The following is an 18,468-nucleotide window of genomic DNA, read 5'->3' as shown; positions in this document are numbered from 1 at the left end:
AGGAGGGCATCCTGGTTCATCCTTATCTGGACGATTGGCTCCTCCGGGCGAAGTCATTCGATCATGGACGCTCAGCGGTGACTCGAGTAGTACGGTTTCTACATTCCCTGGGATGGGTAGTGAACTTCTCCAAGAGCTCCCTCATGCCCTCGCAACGCTTGGGTTTTTTTTTGGGGGGTGACCTTCGACACCCTACTGGGCAAAGTTTTTCTGCGCCAGGACAAAGCTCAATCCTTGCGGGATCACACACGACGGTTCTCTGCGTTACCAGAGCCCACCTCCTGGGACTACCTGCAACTCCTGGGAGTGATGGGGTCCACCATCGACCTTGTACCTTGGGCTTTCGCGCACCTCAGGACCTTACAGTGGGCGCTCCTCTCCCGTTGGAAACCAGTATCGCAGGACTACCAGATGATTCTCCCGCTCCCGCAGAATGCCAGGGACAGTCTGGGCTGGTGGTTGGATCCGCCGAACCTGGCCCGTGGCGTGTCCCTCGATCTGCCAAATTGGGTGGTGGTGACCACCCATGCCAGTCTAGCAGGCTGGGGTGCGGTCTGCGATCGAAGCGCCACGCAGGGGACGTGGTCCACGGTGGAGGCGAAGTGGTCAATCAACCGTCTGGAAACCAGAGCGGTCCGGCTAGCTCTGCGACATTTCCTCCCGCTTCTTCGGAACCGGGAAGTCAGAATCCTATCGGACAACGCTACCACCGTGGCCTACATCAACCGACAAGGAGGCACGCGCAGCCCGCAGGTCGCGCCCGAGGCGGCGCTGCGGATGCAATGGGCGGAGCGTCATCTCGTCTGGCTAGCAGCCTCGCACATCGCCGGTGTGGACAACGTCCAGGCGGACTTCCTCAGTCGTCAACTGCTGGACCCCGGAGAGTGGTCTCTCTCCGACAAAGCGATGCAACTTCTCATCCATCGGTGGGGGGCCCCCCACTTGGATCTGATGGCGTCCGCTCTCAACGCCAAGGCTCCACGCTTCTTCAGTCGCCGGAGAGAGCGCGGCGCGGAGGGAGTGGATGTCCTGGTCCTCCCGTGGCCGCCACATCTTCTGCTCTACGCTTTTCCACCATGGCCCCTGCTCCGCAGAATAGAAAGCCATCAGGGGACCGTGGTTTTCGTCGCCCCAGAATGGCCCAGGCGACCCTGGTTTGCGGACCTGCTACAGCTGGTGATCGGGCCAATCAGGCTGGGGCACCTCCCCCAGCTCCTACATCAGGGCCCGGTATTTTTCGAGCAGGCAGAACTCTTCTGTCTTGCGGCCTGGCTTTTGAGAGGCGCCGCCTCCGGCGTCGGGGCTACCCGGAGGCGGTAGTATCCACGCTATTGCGGGCACGAAAGACATCGACGTCGGCGGCCTATGTTCGAGTCTGGAAGGTGTTCGAGCTGTGGTGTACCAGCCAGGCCACGAGACCTGCTAAGGCTTCTGTACCTCAGATCCTTCAGTTTCTACAGGCGGGGGTGGAAAAAGGGCTCGCCTATAATTCACTACGGGTTCAGGTGGCCGCCCTTGGTTCGCTGTTGGGCGATGGGGGCTCTCTTCTACAGTATCCTGACATTGCTCGTTTTTTCAAGGGTGTCAAGCATATGCGTCCTCCGTTACGGGACCCTTGTCCCTCCTGGAGTCTTAACCTTGTGCTTCGCTCCCTGTCGGGACCACCGTTCGAGCTGCTGCGCAGCGCAACGATAAAGGATCTCACTCTCAAGACTGTATTTCTTGTGGCCATCTGTTCCACTAGACGCATCTCGGAGCTGCAGGCTCTGTCGTGTAGAGAGCCCTATCTCCGTTTCTCCGACTCTGGAGTTTCGCTTCGCACCGTTCCCTCCTTCCTTCCAAAGGTGGTTTCTGCATTCCATGTGAACCAGACGGTGGAGTTGCCGTCCTTCTCTTCCTCAGAGCCGAAGTCTCTCCGTCTCTTGAATGTCAAGCGCACTCTGCGCCTCTATCTGGAGGCTACAAATGAGTTCCGGACCTCTGACCATCTCTTCGTACTCTGGGCCGGTCCTAAGAAGGGGTCTCAGGCCTCGAAGACTACCATTGCCAGATGGCTGAAGGCCGGCATCGCTGCTTCCTACATTGGGGTGGGTCGGACTCCCCCCACCCGAAATCGTAGCGCATTCTACACGTTCTCAGGCGGCTTCCTGGGCGGAGGTTCGCTCGGTATCCTCGCAGGAAACTTGTAGGGCAGCCACCTGGAAATCGTTACACACGTTCTCGAGGCACTATCGTCTGCACCTCGCCTCTTCGGTCTCTGGACACTTTGGCGAGCAGGTTCTCCGAGCAGGCCTCGCAGGACCCCACCCGATTTAGGGAAGCTTGGGTACATCCCACTGTCTGGACTGATCCAGGTACGTACAGGGAAAAGAAAATTATTACTTACCTGCTAATTTTCGTTCCTGTAGTACCATGGATCAGTCCAGACGCCCACCGCGTTTGGGTTCTTGATCCTGCTCAGCTCTGCGCTACTTCTTGCTCGCAGTGTTCTGTGTCTTCACAGTCGTTTCTTTTCGCTGTTTTTCACAGCTCCCTACAAGTTGGTAGGATGTTTGCAGTTACTTGTTGCGGTTACAATTGTTTTCATTATCTGTTTCCACAAACTTGATCCTTTGGGGGTTTCTACTCTGGCTTTGATATACTCGATACTGAACTCCTGCAGAGGGGGTAGTAGTATATATGGTTACGCCCCCTCAAAGCTTGTGCTGACTCCATCTGCTGGATTGGGGACATAACCCACTGTCTGGACTGATCCATGGTACTACAGGAACGAAAATTAGCAGGTAAGTAATAATTTTCTTATAACTCACACATCCCCATTCATGATTTTCTAAAGCTCTATCCTGTTCCCCCTCAGCTGTTTCCTGTCCAAACTGAAGAGCCCTCACCTATTTACCCTTCCTTCATAAGGACTTTTATATCTGAGAAGGGATAGGATAGAGGTTTAGAAAATCTCGATATGAACATTAAGCACTAACATTGCCTCAGGAAAACTAGAATTCAGCTTAATTTTGATTGCTGTGTTTAGGGGTTTGTTTTGTAAAACACTACATTTCCTAGCGTGTAGCAGATGGACTCAAGACCAATGGGTATAGTGTATTCCTGATAGCAGTTGGAGACGGATCAGATTTCAATCTGACGTCAGCCTCTAGTACATATACTCCTGCAGGAAGTGCAGCTCTTCAGTATTTTCCGTCTCCATAGTAGTTAGGGACTATCTGCATGCTCTCACAGCATTAGAACAAAATTCAACTGAGAGAACCCAAATTCGGAAGAGAACTTACCTCTGAAGACGAGCCCCGCTCTCCTGCGGTGATACCCTCTGGTCCCTCCCCCAGTTGAGAATTCCCGAGGTGATTTCCGTGGTCCCTCTGAGGTGAGCCTCGGTCCGGTGGCCGAATCGCGGCGAGGACCTAGCCCCCAATCTCGGGCGCGGCTGAGAGGCAGCGGGTGCACCCTTGAGCGTGGCGGTGAAGGTATTTGCCCTCTCCCCCCGCAGCCGGAGACCGCCCGGGACGAAACCGGGAAGCGCCGAAGACAAGGTAAGGTAGAAATCTTCAGCTTAGACTCCGGTCTTCGAGGTTGGAGGAATCGCACAGGTCGCCGGCCGGGACCTGTGCCGCCGGGTTGATTCGCCCTAACAGGGCCAGGCCCCGGTTAGTTTCAAGGGTCCTCCCATGTGGAGACCCTCCGAGGTGGTCGCCAGATTGCCCACGTGGTCGCCGTCACCATATTGGCCCTATTCGCCGCTCTGTCCGCCATCTCAAACCGGGCGCACAAGGCCGACTAGGCGCACAAAATACATGTGCGCATAAAGTACACGCACAAGGGCCGCGCGGATAAGTTATACGCGCTTCGCAACTTAGACGCACATCTATGCGCACAACCCGCACGCACATCGTAGATGCGCCGGAGTGCATAAAAAGAAGGGTTTTCACACCTACAGCCATGGCACCACTGGGAACGGGCTCAAGGCCTCTGCCCAGCATGCCACATCAGAGCCACACAAAGCGAAGAGGCCAAAGCCCTGTGCGCCCAGTGCAAGGGAGGTCCTGGAAGATCCAGGCCAGGGCCAATCTCACCCAGAACAGAGTATTTGCTCCTCAGTGAGTACCCCGGACCTAGGAAATTCCAGCGGGACACCCCCTCAGACGGGGATCCCCAGGGACGCAACGCCCCTTAGCTTTGACCCAGCGTCTATCTCATGGGTGGAATTCTTCAAAGGACTACACTTTCGTCCACATGCAGACGGAGCTTCCGGCTAGACAGCCACAGTCTCCACCAGAAGACCCTTATGCTGCAGGGCCTCTCTAGGCCTAGACAAATGTTTCCACCGCCCAGAAGCTCCACCTATGGGTACACGGACAACTCTGAAGAGGAAACAGCCCCTAGAGGAGGGGGAACTCTTCCCCCCCCCCCCCCCCTGGGACAGAACCTCACAGAACCATGAGATGCTTCTTTACCAAGGACAAGCTCCCAGACCTGGTCACCCACAGTCTGAAGGAGCTCGCTATCCCGGACGCAGGCGCTTCGGGGGAGCCTAAGGCGAATCCCCTGCTAGAGGGACTCCACCAAACCTCTCACCATTTCCCTCTCTTACAAGCCACCCAGCAGCTAATTGACCTGGAATGGAGTGCTCCAGAGTCCACATTCAAAGGGGGACGATCTGTGACAGCCATGTACCCCCCTGGACCCAGTGGCCAAAGACCTTCTGACATGCCCAAAAGTGGATGCCATGGTCTGCGCAATCTCGAAGCGCACTACTATCCCAGTGGAGGGAGGAGCAGCGCTCAAAGATGCTCAGGACCGGCGTCTGGAATCCATCCTTAAACAGTCCTTTGACGTCGCCGCTATGTCCCTACAAATAGCGGCCTGCTGCACCATAGTGACACGTGCATGCCTATCTCAGATCAGGAACAACACCCCTGGGGAGGCCATGGAACCAGCAGTATCATTCCTTGCAGACGCTGCTTCCGATCTGGTGCGCACAGCGGCCAGAGGAGTGTCATCAGCTGTGGCTGCCAGGAGACAACTCTGGCTCTGAAACTGTTCGGCCGACGCATCTTCCAAAACGCGTCTCACAAGGATGCCCTTCAAAGGATCCCTTCTGTTCGGCAGCGAACTAGAGAAACTGGCTAACAAGTGGGGCGAATCCCTGTTACCGCAACTACCGGAGGACAGGAATAAGAAAAACCAGTGACCCTTCCCCCGATCTTCCAGGGGCAGAAGTTCACAGTGCTTCAATCCATACAGAAGCAACTACCAAGCGCCCCGCCCTGCGGGCAGGAACCAGTCCTTTCGGAACAAGCACAACAAGAGGGGATCCAGCTCGGGTCCAGGCCCCAGCCGTACCCCACAATGAGATTCAGCCGACCCATCCAACGGAAGAAGCCATAGGGGGCAGACTAGCCCTATTCTACCACAGATGGGTCGAGATAACTTCGGACAAGTGGGTCCTAACCATCATTCGAGAGGGATACTACCTGGATTTCCTACGAACCCCCCACTGGACAAGTTCGTGAAATCCCCCTGCCACGACCCCTACAAGAGGGTGGCAGTGGAAACTACACTGACCAGACTACTGGCCCTCAAGGCCATAACCCCAGTGCCCCCACAAGAAATAAATATTGGGCATTATTCCATTTATTTTATCATCCCCAAGAAAGAGGGAACATTCAGGCCCATCCTGGACCTCAAGTCGGTCAACCGCCACCTGAGGATTCCCAGCTTTCGCATGGAAACCCTAGGCTCCGTAATAAGGGCGATACAACCAGGAGAGTTCCTCACATCCCTGGATCTTTCGGAGGCCTACCTTCACATCCCGATCCATCAGGAACATCAGCGCTTCCTACGCTTCAAAATCCTGGACCGCTACTACCAGTTCCGGGCACTACCCTTCGGGTTAGCCACAGCACCCCGGACGTTCACCAAGATCATAGTGGTGGTGGTGGCAACACTGAGGAAGGAAGGAATCCTCGTACACCCTTTCCTAGATGATTGGCTGATCAGGGCGAAATCACCAGAGGAAAGTCACCAAGCAACCAACAGAGTCAAATCTCTACTGGAGAGCCTCGGATGGGTGGTCAACACAAACAAGAGTTGTTTGCAACCCACACAGTCGCTAGAATACCTAGGAGTCCGATTCGACACCAAAGAGGACAAGGTCAGCCTGACCCCCACAAGGAGATCAAAACTGAGGAACCGGTAACAAGCCATGCTGAGTGAACCTCGCCCCATAGCTTGGGATTACCTACAAGTCTTCGGTCTGATGGCATCCACATTGGAAGTAGTGCCATGGGCGTGAGCTCACATGAGACCCCTACAGCGCTCAGTTCTGAAACGATGGAATCCACGGTCCCGCAACTACGCCGTCTGTCTATCACTCCCGGGCAGAGTCCGGACCCAGTTACGGTGGTGGCTGCAGAGCAGCCACCTGAACCAGGGGACAAGGCTATCTTCACCAACCTGGACCCTGCTCATCACAGACGCCAGCCTACGCAGATTGGGAGCACACTGCGAGGAGTTAACCGCCCAAGGGCAGTGGAACGCAGAAGTCGGGATGGAACATCAACCGCCTAGAAGCGCGGGCGGTCAGACTTGCCTGCCTATGATTCGCTCACAGGCTCCGAGACAAAGCGGTCAGAGTAATGTCGGACAACGCCACGACAGTGGCCTACATCAACCGTCAGGGGGGAACCAGAAGCCAACAGGTGTCTCTGGAAATCGACCCTATAATGTCGTGGGCGGAAGTAAACCTCCAGGAGATCTCAGCTGCCCACATCGCCGGGAAAGACAACATCACGGTGGACTACCTCAGCAGAGAAAGTCTAGACCCAGGAGAATGGAAGCTGTCGCCCGCGGCGTTCCAAAAGATAGTGAACCGGTGGGGGACACCAGACATGGACCTCCTGGCAAACTGGTCCAACGCTCAAGTACTCAGGTACTTCAGCCGCAGGCGGGAACCTCAGTCCCAGGGGATCGATGCCCTGGTACAGACCTGGCCACAGGGGACCCTATTATACGCCTTCCCGCCGTGGCCCCTATTGGGCACAATCATTCACAAGATACAACTTCACAGGGGACTAGTACTTCTGGTGGCCCCGGACTGGCCAAGAAGACCATGGTACGCAGACATGAGAAGACTACTAGCAGGGACACCCCTGCCTCTGCCTCTGCCTCCACACAGAGACCTGCTTCAACAAGGACCGATCCTCCACGAGGATCCAGCTCATTTCTCTCTTACGGCCTGGCCATTGAGAGGGCTCGCCTGAGAGCGGATACGCGGGGGCTGTAATCGACACCCTACTCCGAGCACGCAAGTTCTCTACATCTTTAACGTAATAAGGATCTGGAGAGTATTCGAAGCCTGGTGTGAAGACCACGTCATCATACCATGCTCAATTAAAGTTCCTGTGATCCTGGAATTCCTGCAGAACGGACTACAGAAGGGTCTGTCCCTCAACTCCATCAAGGTACAGGTAGCCGCATTGTCGTGCTACGGCTCCAAGAGCGAGGGCAACATCATTGCTTCTCACCCAGACGTCTCACACTTCCTGAAAGGAGTTAAACACATCCGCCCACCACTAAAGTGGCCGGTACCTCTTTGGAATCTCAACCTGGTCTTGGATTTTCTAGCAGGAAATTCCTTCCAGACTCTCTGAGGTCTGTCACTCCGCCTGTTAACCTTAAAGACAGCATTCCTGCTGGCAGTTTGTTCAGCCCGTTGCATCTTGGAACTACAAGCACTGTCCTGCCGTGAACCGTTCCGCAGGCTCACCCCGGGAACCATCCAGCTACGGATGGTCCCCTCGTTCCTTCCGAAAGTGGTGTGTCACTTCCATCTTAACCAAACCATCTCGCTACCATCGCCGGATGACTTGAAGAATTCGGAAGAGGCTCGTAGCCTACGCCACCTCAACATCGGCAGACTCCTATCCAGATACCTGGAAATGTCGGAACCCGTACGAAAAACGGACCACCTATTCATCCTTCACAGCGGGAAGAGACAAGGGGAAGCGGCCTCGTGGGCAACCATAGCCCGCTGGATCAAGGAAGTCATCAAGGCGGCCTACGTAGAAGCAGGCAAGCCACCGCCTCTACAGGTCAAGGCCCATTCTACTAGAGCCAGGCAGTGTCCTGGGCAGAAACCAGAATGCTGTCGCCCGCCGAGATTTGCAGGGCAGCGACATGGTCCTCCATCCACACCTTCTCCAGGTTCTACCGCCTGGATGTTCAGGCTCGGGAGGACACGGCATTTGCAAGGGCAGTACATACAGGCCGATTCAGTAAAGTCCGCGGGAGAGCGGACGAACGCCCGCTGTCCTGGCGCGCGCACCAGCCACTCGCCGGTGCGCGCAATTTAGTATGCAAATTAGGTGGTGCGGTAGAAACAGGCAAAAGGAGGCGCTAGGGACACTAGCATGTCCCTAGCACCTCCTTTTAGCCCAGAGCGGCGGCTGTCAGCGGGTTTGACAGCTGACGCTCAATTTTGCCGACGTCTGTTCTCGAGCCTGCTGACAGCCATGGGCTCAGAAACCGGACTCCGGCAAAATTGAGCGTCCAGTTTTCGGCCCAACAGCAGCCGGCCCATTATAAATTTTTTTTTTAAACTTTTTTTTTACACTTCGGGACCTCCGACTTAATATTGCCATGATATTAAGTTTGAGGGTGCACAGAAAAGCAGTTTTTACTGCTTTTCTGTGCACTTTCCCGGTGCCGGCTTGGCTGCACATTTTACTTACTGTATCCCATGGGCATATCTAATGGGGCCCTCAACATGCATTTGCATGTTGAGGGCGCTATTAGGTGCTGCGGGTTGGATAAGGGGTAAGGGAAAACACGCGTCCAAGAGCAGGTTAACAGTGCACTCCGTTGGCCTGTAAGTGGGTCACGGGCAGCCTCCCACCCACTTGGGGAGTAGCTTTTATACACCCCATTGGTCCTGAGTCCATCTGCTACACGCTAGGAAATGGAGAAATTACTTGCCTGATAATTTCGTTTTCCTTAGTGTAGACAGATGGACTCAGCATCCCACCCTTGGCTGCCGTTACGCATGGATCTTCAAATGATTCAAGGGTAAGCCATGTTTTCATTCACCTAGGACATCCACCCATCCGGGTGGCGACGCTTTCCAGTTGAGTATCCTGGCGGTCTCCAGCTATAGCCAAGTCAACCAGATCAAATTAAAAAAGTTAATCAAGTTATAAAGTTTAACCAAGTTATAAAGTTAATCAAATTAGTCAGTCACACATATATCCACAATGCTTTTCGAGGAGAATACTGAAGAGCTGCATTTCCTGCAGGGGTATGTGTACTAGGGGCTGACGTCAGATTGAAATCTGATCTGTCTCCAACTGCTATGAGGAGTACACTATACCCACTGGTCCTGAGTCCATCTGTCTACACTAAGGAAAATGAAATTATCAGGTAAGTAATTTCTCCATTTCCTAGCGTGTAGCCAGATGGACTCAGGACCAATGGGTTATATGCTCCCTTGCCAGCAGATGGAGACTGAGTCAGGTTTCAAAGCTGACATCACCCTAAATATACCCCTGCATTGACCTCAGCTCTCCAGTATTTCTCAGTCTCCAGCAGATGCGGACATGCTTTCCCTATGGGGATTGCTGTATCTTTTGGAAGAAGAAATTCTACTTTTAAACTGGAGAAAAGATTGAACCCCACTCTCCTGCAGTAATACTAAAGGTCCCTCTCCCCCCCCCCCCCCTGTTGATTTTCCTGAGGTGATTTCTTAGATCCCTCAGAGCTGTGCCTTAGTCCAGTAGCCGGTTCCTGGCGTGGACTTTGCTGAAGCAGCTGAAAGGCAGCGGGTGCAGGAAGCAGAGCACGGCGGTGACAGCCAAAGCCCTCTCCCCCCGCAGCCGAAGACCGTCTCCGTATTCAGCCGGTAAGCGCTGAGCCCTGGAAAGTTTTTTTATAAAAAAAAAAAAAAAAGAGGATTTTCTGTTCAGACATTGGAGGGGTTTTGGTAAGACTTTTTCCAGTCTTCTTGCTCAGCGCAACCTACCGACGTCATTTCCGATCTCGTTGGGATAAGGAGAAGTGGGCATCAGAGCAGGTTGAGCGCCCCCCCACCCCACCCCAGATGGGCTAGGCCCCACTTTAAGCTTGATGGGCACACTGTATGGTAGGCTACAGCGGCACTATCTTGCGCGCATTTTTGTGCCTGTATTGCCTACCATAGAGCTTCGGGACGTGCAGTGTGTGTCTGCTCTGCATACGAGCTGTGTGCATAACAACCTGCACAGGCTGTGTGTATAACGTCGCACACGTACATACGCACACAACTTACTAGGTGCAGAATACAAGTAAAGCCTGGCGCATGGGCTGTGCGTGCGCCTCGCTGCAGCCCGTGTAGGTGCCCGAAATCTGTGTGCATAAAATTTTAAGCGCGAGCTGTCTGAACACACAGTTATTGTCGCCAATGGCTCCAGCAGCAAAGAAACATAAGTGCCTTTCTTTCTGCGCTGCTTGTCATATTAGGGCTGCACAGTCTGACCTGGAATCTTGCTTATGTAAGCACTGTGAGGAAGCCCAGGGAGAGTTGGCCTCCCCAGACTTTGCTAAGTTCGGCTCCTCCCATTCAGAGGATGGTTCAGCCACAGCCTTAATTGGAAGTACCCAGGATCTGAGTACCCCCAGGACTGGGTCATCCATGGGAGAGGGAAACTTAGCAGCTCCTACTCCAGTACCTCCTGGGCTAGGCATGAACCTGCCTGCCTTCTCTTAGGTGGAATTCTTTCAAGGCCTTCAAGCCTTCATACAGGCAGTCTGCTACCTCACTTGCCCCTGTCTGGATGGAACCTCAGCCAGTAAGCCCTCCCTCTCCCCAGACCTATCAGCAGACCTCGAGGCATACCGCTCCTAACCAAGGGTATCCATGGCAGGGACCCTAATGGCACAGATGAAGAAGAGGATCCAGATTCCTTGGAAGATGGGGAAATCCCCCCTGGTTTAGAACCATATCAGACCATGTTATGGTTTTTCCATAGAGACTTATTGCCGGCCCTGGTTTCCCAGACCCTGATGATGCTGGGAATTCCTGGGGTGGGTCTGACGGAACCAAAGAAGCATCCCATTCTGATTTCACTATGGAAAGCCTCTTTCTACCAGTACTGGAAACCATCCAGGAGTTCATTGACCTGGAATGGGATGCCTCAGAAGCAAGTTTTAAAGTTGGACGAGCGTTAGAATCTCTATACCCACAGGATCTGGCAGCGAGAGAAAGTTTGCGTTTCCCTAAAGTGGATTCTCTGGTCTGTGCCATCTCTAAGAGTACAACTAACCCAGTGGAGGGAGGAGCGGCCTTAAAGAATGCGCACGATAGGCGGATGGAGTCCATCCTTAAACAGGCCTTTGACGCAATAGCAGTGACCTTACAGATTACTTCTTGTTGTGCTCTGGTAGCTCGTTCATGCCTGCTCCTCTTTCAGGAGGTGGATGACTTTGGGGGCGAATTCCAAAGGGATTATGGAACCTGCTGCCACCTTTTTAGCTGACGTGGGCTCTGACCTAGTCCATACCTCAGCCAGAGGAGTGGCCGCAGTGGTGACAGCCAGAAGACAGCTATGGCTGCGGAATTGGTCAGCAGATGCCACCTCCAAGGCAAATCTCACAAAGATGCCCTTTAAAGGATCACTTCTCTGCGGAAGTAAATTGGAAAAGCTGGCCAGTAAATGGGGCGAATCTCCAGTACCCCAGCTACCAGAAGATAAAGCAGTTACAGCGCCCCTCGCCTATGAGGGGTCGATTCAGGAGCTCCAAATGCTTTTGCCTCTACAGAAACTTGACATTTCAGAGGTCTCAGTTCTTTGGGAAATCTCAGTCCTTTCGAAGTCGACAGCCCAAGAAAGGGTCAGATTCAGGTTTGTCCCGAACCCCCCCCCCAATCCAGCCTCGGAATGATGAGATAGGGGGTCAACTGTCCCTCTTCGACCAATGGTGGGTCGAGATCACTTCGGAGAAATGGATACTGGAGATCATACGAAAAGGATATGCACTGGAATTTTACAGCACTACTCAGGACATATTCATGATATCTCCTTGCCACTCCCAGCACAAGAAGCAGGCAGTGGAGACTACCCTGTTAAGGCTCCTCAGGATGAGGGCTATAATCCCAGTACCTGCAGCCCAGGAAAATAAGGAGCGTAATTCCATCTATTTCATCGAACCCAAGAAGGAAGGTTCCTTTTGCCCCATCCTGGACCTCAAGAGCGTCAACAGAAATCTACGAGTGATTCATGGAAACCCTACACTCTGTGATAATGGCCGTACAATCAGGAGAGTTCTTATCCTCCCTGGACCTATCCAAGGCCTACCTACATATTCCAATCAGGCAGGAACATTGTTTCCTACACTTTGCGGTACTGGGTCACAGTTATCAGTTCCGGGCACTGCCCTTTGGCCTGGCTACTGCCCCCAAAACATTTTCCAAAATTATGGTAGTCGTAGCGGCAGCGTTGAGAAAAGAGGGAATCCTGGTACACCCATACTTAGAAGACTGGTTGATCCGGGCAGAGTCCGTGCAAGAGAGTCCTCCGGGTGATCAACAGGATGACTTCCTTGCTTCAGGAACTCGGTTGGGTCGTAAACCTGGCCAAAAGCAATCTCAAACCCTCCCAGTCCTTGGAATATCTGGGAGTCCGGTTCGACACCAAGCAGGGCAAGGTATTCCTCCTGCCTACGCAGATAAGAAAGTTGAAGTCCCAAGTGCGTCTGTTCATGAACACAGTATGCCCGACTGTGTGGAGCTATCTTCAAGACCTTGGTTTGAGGACGACAACCTTGGAAGTAGTGCCATAGGCAAGAGCACACATGCGATCACTTCAACACTCTCTGCTGTCACGTTGGAACCCACTGTCTCAAGACTATTAGATTCGCCTCCACTTACTGATGGAAGTATGCTCTGTGCTCCGGTGGTGGCTGCAGGAAGCTCATCTGGGCAGGGGTGTACCTCTGTCCCCTCCAGCCTGGCTGGTCCTTCGGGGCTGGGGAGCTCACTGTCAGGAACTGATGGCCATGGGGCGTTGGGCAAAGGAAGGGGGCCCTCTGGAATATAAACCGCATGGAAGCCCGGGCAGTTAGATGGGTGTTGTGTCTGAATTGTAGACATGCCAATCAACATGTCACAATACAAATAAATATTTTTATTGAAAGTCTTATATTGTGACATGTTGATGGGTGTTGTCTGTACAATAGTCGTGTCACATTTGTTTTACTTTCAGTATTATAATACTGTATTGGTGTCTACAATTCAGCTACATACTCCAGGGTCAAGCGGTCCGTGTAATGTTAGACCTCGCAACAACGGTATCCTACATCAACCACCAAGGTGGAACCAAAAGACAGCAAGTGTCACAGGAGAATCCTTATGGAATAGGCGGAAATACATCTACAGATGATCTCAGCCTTCCACAGTGCAGGAAAAGACAACGTCAGAGCAGACTTTCTAAGCAGGGAGTCTGGATCCAGGAGAGTGGGTGGTGTTGGCCAAAGCCTTTCAGCTGGTAGTAGATTGGGGTCTCCCGTCCATTGACCTGCTGGCTGCATCTCACAATGCGAAGGTTCCCCAATTCTTCAGTCACAGAAAAGATCAGTTGATCCTGGGGATCGACGCTCTCATTCAGACCTGGCCGGAAGAGGAACTGCTATACACCTTCCCTCCATGACCCCTCCTGGGCAGGGTCATTCACAGAATTGAGCGCACAGGGGATTAGTCCTACTAGTAGCTCCAGATTGATCCAGGTGTCCGTGGTATATGGACATGTGGAGACTCCTGGTGAACCCCTCCTGTACCTCCCACTGCACAGGGACCTGCTACAGCAGGGGACTGGACCTTCACGAGGATCTGACTTGATTCTGTCTTACGGTCAGGCCCTTGAGAGGACTCGCCTGATGAAGTGAGGATATTCGGCGGCAGTAATTGCCACCTTACTCCGCGTGCAGAAGTTCTCTACAACCCTAGCGTATGTGCGGGTTTGTAGAATATTTGAAGCCTGGTGCAAGGAATGCCGTGTTTCCCCTCGGATGGTCAAAATCCCACTAATTCTGGAATTTTTGCAGGACGGCTTGAATAAAGGTTTGACCCTTTAACTTCTTGAAAGTCCAGGTAGCAGCTCTCTCCTGTTTCAGGGGCGAGGTGAACGGAACCCGCCTGTCAGTTCATCCGGACATTGTCTGTTTTCTGAAAGGGGTGAAGCACCTCCGGCCACCCCTATGGTGGCCAGTTCCTCTTTGGAATCTTAATCTAGTATTGGAGTTTTTAACAGGGTCCTCCTTTTGGCTGCTGCGCAGTCTTTCCTTGTGTTTGGGTTTATTAACCCTGAAAACAGTATTCCTGGTGGCTATATGCTTGGCATGTCGCATCTCTGAATTACAGGCATTGTTGTGTAGGGAACCATTCTTCCGGATGACTCCAGGAGCTTTACAGTTTCGTACCATTCCATCCTTCTTGCCCAAGGTAGTCTCGGAATTTCATTTGATTCAGTCCATTTCATTGCCATCCCTAGATAAGCACAAGAACGTGGAAAAATACCACCTCCGCCATTTGAATGTCAGTAGGCTTTTGGTGTGGTATCTGGAAGTTTCAGAACCTGTCTGAAAGACAGACTGCCTGTTTGTCCTTCACGATGGAAGAAAGCAGGGAGAACCAGCTTTGCGGGCTACTATAGCTCACTGGATTAAGCAGGTGGTCAGAGGAGCCTATGTGGAGGCTGCTGTCTCCAGTTGACATCTGCCGAGCGGCAACATCCTCCTTACACACCTTCTCCAGGTTCTATTGCCTGGACTTTCAGGCCCGGGAGGACGCAGCCTTTGCAAGGGTGGGGTTAACCGGACTGTGGGCAGCCTCTCGCCCCGATCATGAGTAGCTTTTGTACATCTCATTGGTCCTGAGTCCATCTGGCTACATACTAGGAAATGGAGAAATTACTTATCCGATAATTTCATTTTCCTTAGTGTAGACAGATGGACTCAGCATCCCTCCCATGGCTGCCCAAGAATGATGCCAAGGATTTGCCCATGGAGGGGATATTCATTCCAAGAGATTACGGGCAAGCAGTCATCCAGTCCCTAGATCAGGGCATCTATAATCTTGATGGGGTTCAGTGTTTGGTTGAGTACAGTTACGATTATCCATTTTTAGTCAAGTTTTTTTGATAGTATGTCCACAGTGGCTTTTGAAGAGAATACTGAAGGGCTGAAGTCACTGCAGGGGTGTATTTTGGGTGACATCAGCTTTGACACTTGACTCCATCTCCATCTGCTGGCAGGGGAGCATAAACCCATTGGTTCTGAGTCCATCTGTCTACACCAAGGAAAATGAAATCATCAGAGAAGTAATTTCTCCATTACAGATGTCAGAGAGAGCCTTCTTCCCTACTCTTCTGTTGTAGACACCTAGCTGAATGCATCTTTGCAGGGTCTGGGGAATGCTTCGGCCACTTCCAGAATGTCAAAGTACTTGCACGCTTCTCTCTCACTGCTATTATTTATTTATTTATTTATTTTTAATTTTTATATACCGAAGTTCTTGTAGGGACTACAAATCACTCCGGTTTACATAGAACAAAGAACTGCTCAACAGAGAGCGGAGCTTTACATGGAACTGTAGAACATATGGAACAGTATAACTGGTAGACAATTTAACATAATGATAACTTAAAATAATAGTTTAACTGGTAGAAATAAATATTAACCAAAGCCAGATATATATATGAGATAAAGTGAATTTTGAACTCAAAGATAGTTGTCCTGTTGCAGGTTCTTAAAAGTTGTACTTGGTACAGTGTCCATAATTAAAGGGATACCTAGTGATAAGGAAGTCTGTCCGTCACAGTAAAATTAAGCGTCAGGGAAAGCTTGTTGGAAGAGAAAAGTTTTCAGTCTTTTTTTGTACAGTGGGCACTATTTCGGTAGTTCTTGCTTTGTATTGTAGTGCTTACTTTTTTTCCTCTTGGGATCCTTGTCTGTGCAGAGGTGCCAGGCCAAGGGCTTCGTGTGTGAGCTTTGTAAAGAAGGAGATGTGCTCTTTCCCTTCGACAGCCACACCTCGGTGTGCCAGGACTGCTCCGCTGTCTTCCACAGGTGGGTACCAGAAACCAGCAACATGGCGCGCGCACACACACACACACACTCTCTGAAAGTGACTTAATTGTGACCTGCTGGTTCCCCCCTCCGTCCCCCCCCCAAAAAACCAACCCGTTCCTTCCCCACTCACAAACCTCTTTCATAATTTGGAAATGATTCTTTCTTGACATCAAAATGTCATTTCAGAAGCACTAACTGACTGAAAGTCAGAGCTGGGGGGACATGCAGAAATGCATTATCTATGAGTTGATGGCTGTGCGAAGGGAAGAGGAAGAGTCAGCAGGGGTTGAGGAGCTGCCACTCCTACTAAACCAATATTGTTGAATTTTCAGGAGTATTAACAGCAAACATTATAGGAAACGTGATTGTTTTAGCAAAATCCAAATAAAGTAAAAGTTTAAATTAAGTTCCACATGGTAGGAGATGAGGTTTAGGGAGTGGGTAAGGAGCTGGTTAAGTTGGATGGAGATAACTTGCAGGTGGAATCAGGTGACAAGTATGTCCCTCAGGGGGCAGTGGCTTCAAATAGGGAAGGAATTAAGAACGAGACCTAACTAAATTGATAATAAATGGAAAGAAGTGTGCAAAGCTCAGCAACAACCACCAAAGCTAGCTACCTGAGTACAAGCAAGGGTGGAATCCTTCCATTGTATGAGGCACTTCTTGGAATAGACCATGAAAAAAATTACCTAAATACTAGCTTATTGTCCATACCCTGGAGCTGTTTTCTGTTGCTAAAGACAGCTGCTGGGTAGGGGATATAAATCACTATAGTGCTACATCCATGCTATGAAAAGCAGACACAAGTAGAGGTGCTCTGCTATTGCCAAATTGGCTACAGATGTGTAATGGGGGTTTGTCACCTTTCTCCAGATTTTCAAGAAAGAAAGAGTTTGGAACTGAGAGACTTCTGGATGTCTTTCAGTCAAACCAACTGTACAATTTGAGAGTGCTCTGAGATGCACATGGGACAGAGTCCACTTACACTGGGAAACACTGTATGTCATCACATGCTAGCCAGCTGGACAACCTGATGTACGGGGCTGGGTGTTAAATCAGCTTGTACCACCAACAGAATGGGAGAATTCCTCCTGAAATGGGGACACCAGAGCAGATATACCATGTCAAAGTTTGGTGTGGCTGTGCCCTCACTGTACAGATACAGGGTCCTGTGTTTAGAAGGGGCTTCTCTCGTTCTGTGCCTAAGGGGCAAGACTCTTGATAAAGAAGCGTGTCGTATCCTACCTCAAGGCTGCAGCAAATGGAGATCAGAATTTCATGCCATGAATGTGTTTTCTCTTATCTCCAGAGACTGCTACTATGATAACTCTACCACATGCCCAAAGTGTGCTCGGCTAAACCTCAGGAAGCAGTCACTGTTCCAGGAGCCTGATCCAGATGCACAGGAATAGATTACCTGGCTCTGTGTCTCCAGCATTGGCCAAAAACATCCTTCTCAGGACACTCCCTTGCTTGCTGGTGCACTGGTGACTGAATGCCGGATGCTGATACTATGCAGGCTGTGGCTGTCTGCACTGACTGCTGTTTCTTCAGTGAAGAAAGTGGAATTCTAATGGAAAGAGCTCAGATTCTGAAGAGCCTTTGTGCAGCCTTTGTGCAGCTTGGATGAACTCCTTGATGGATGCAGGATTTGCTCTGGACCTTAGTTTAGCATCCAAGTGGGTGAGCAGAGCTGTTTGTTGGAAGTCTGTCCCAGCCTTGTGCCGCACTCCAGGATGGGCCTTGACTTCTGAATATCCCCTCCAACTCATGTGCTGTCTGTTATCCACTAGATCATCATCACATTTTATTTCTCTTGCATTCCCATACAAAAAGCCCAAGGTGCATTACAATAAAACCATCAAAATGAATCACATCTTAATAAAATGTATTAAAATAAAAACATTCCCAAATATAACAGCAAATATCAGATATCTTCCTCAGCATATCACTCTTCTACCCCCAAAAAAAAAAAAAAAAAAAAAGTGTTAAATAAATAAATAAATAAATATTAAAGCGGCTATAAATTAATTTCTTGCAGGAGTTACTTCTGTTAGCTCAAAGTTGTGAGCACTAATACTTGTGCACTTAAGAACGGCCATTCCATTGTGTGTAGCCTGTGCGGAAGACATGCCAGGCATGGAGACATAGATGTCACATTTCATAGCAAAATATTATTTGTAGAACCTCAGTGAGGGCTGTCAGGACAGGAACCGTTACAGTGTGCATAACATCAGATGAAGCTGGTTTCTTCCTTAGACTTGTGGTTTAAATTTGCTTTTCATGTTTATCCATTGCTACATAAAAGAATAAACTAAGTTTCACCTAAACTCTGTGCAAGGCCTATCTAAGATGATTGTGCTA

The 18,468-nt window shown here is 51.0% G+C and overlaps 1 protein-coding gene across 10 annotated transcripts in view; it reads left to right on the top strand.

Moving 5' to 3' along the window:
- The window catches only part of DEF8 (differentially expressed in FDCP 8 homolog), a 70,914-nt gene extending 52,809 nt beyond the window's left edge, over positions 1 to 18,105 (top strand). For all 10 annotated transcript variants that reach the window (XM_029608337.1, XM_029608336.1, XM_029608343.1 and 7 more), the window contains 2 exons: positions 15,992 to 16,101; positions 17,414 to 18,105. In XM_029608337.1, coding sequence (XP_029464197.1) covers positions 15,992 to 16,101; positions 17,414 to 17,516 — 213 coding nt within the window. In that variant the 3' untranslated portion in view covers positions 17,517 to 18,105. The remainder of the gene's footprint in view (positions 1 to 15,991; positions 16,102 to 17,413) is intronic.
- Positions 18,106 to 18,468: the final 363 nt, after the last annotated feature.

Source organism: Rhinatrema bivittatum, chromosome 7, assembly GCF_901001135.1.
Source record: "Rhinatrema bivittatum chromosome 7, aRhiBiv1.1, whole genome shotgun sequence".
Classification (NCBI taxonomy): Eukaryota; Metazoa; Chordata; class Amphibia; order Gymnophiona; family Rhinatrematidae; genus Rhinatrema; species Rhinatrema bivittatum.
This window is presented reverse-complemented; position numbering and strand designations above follow the sequence as displayed.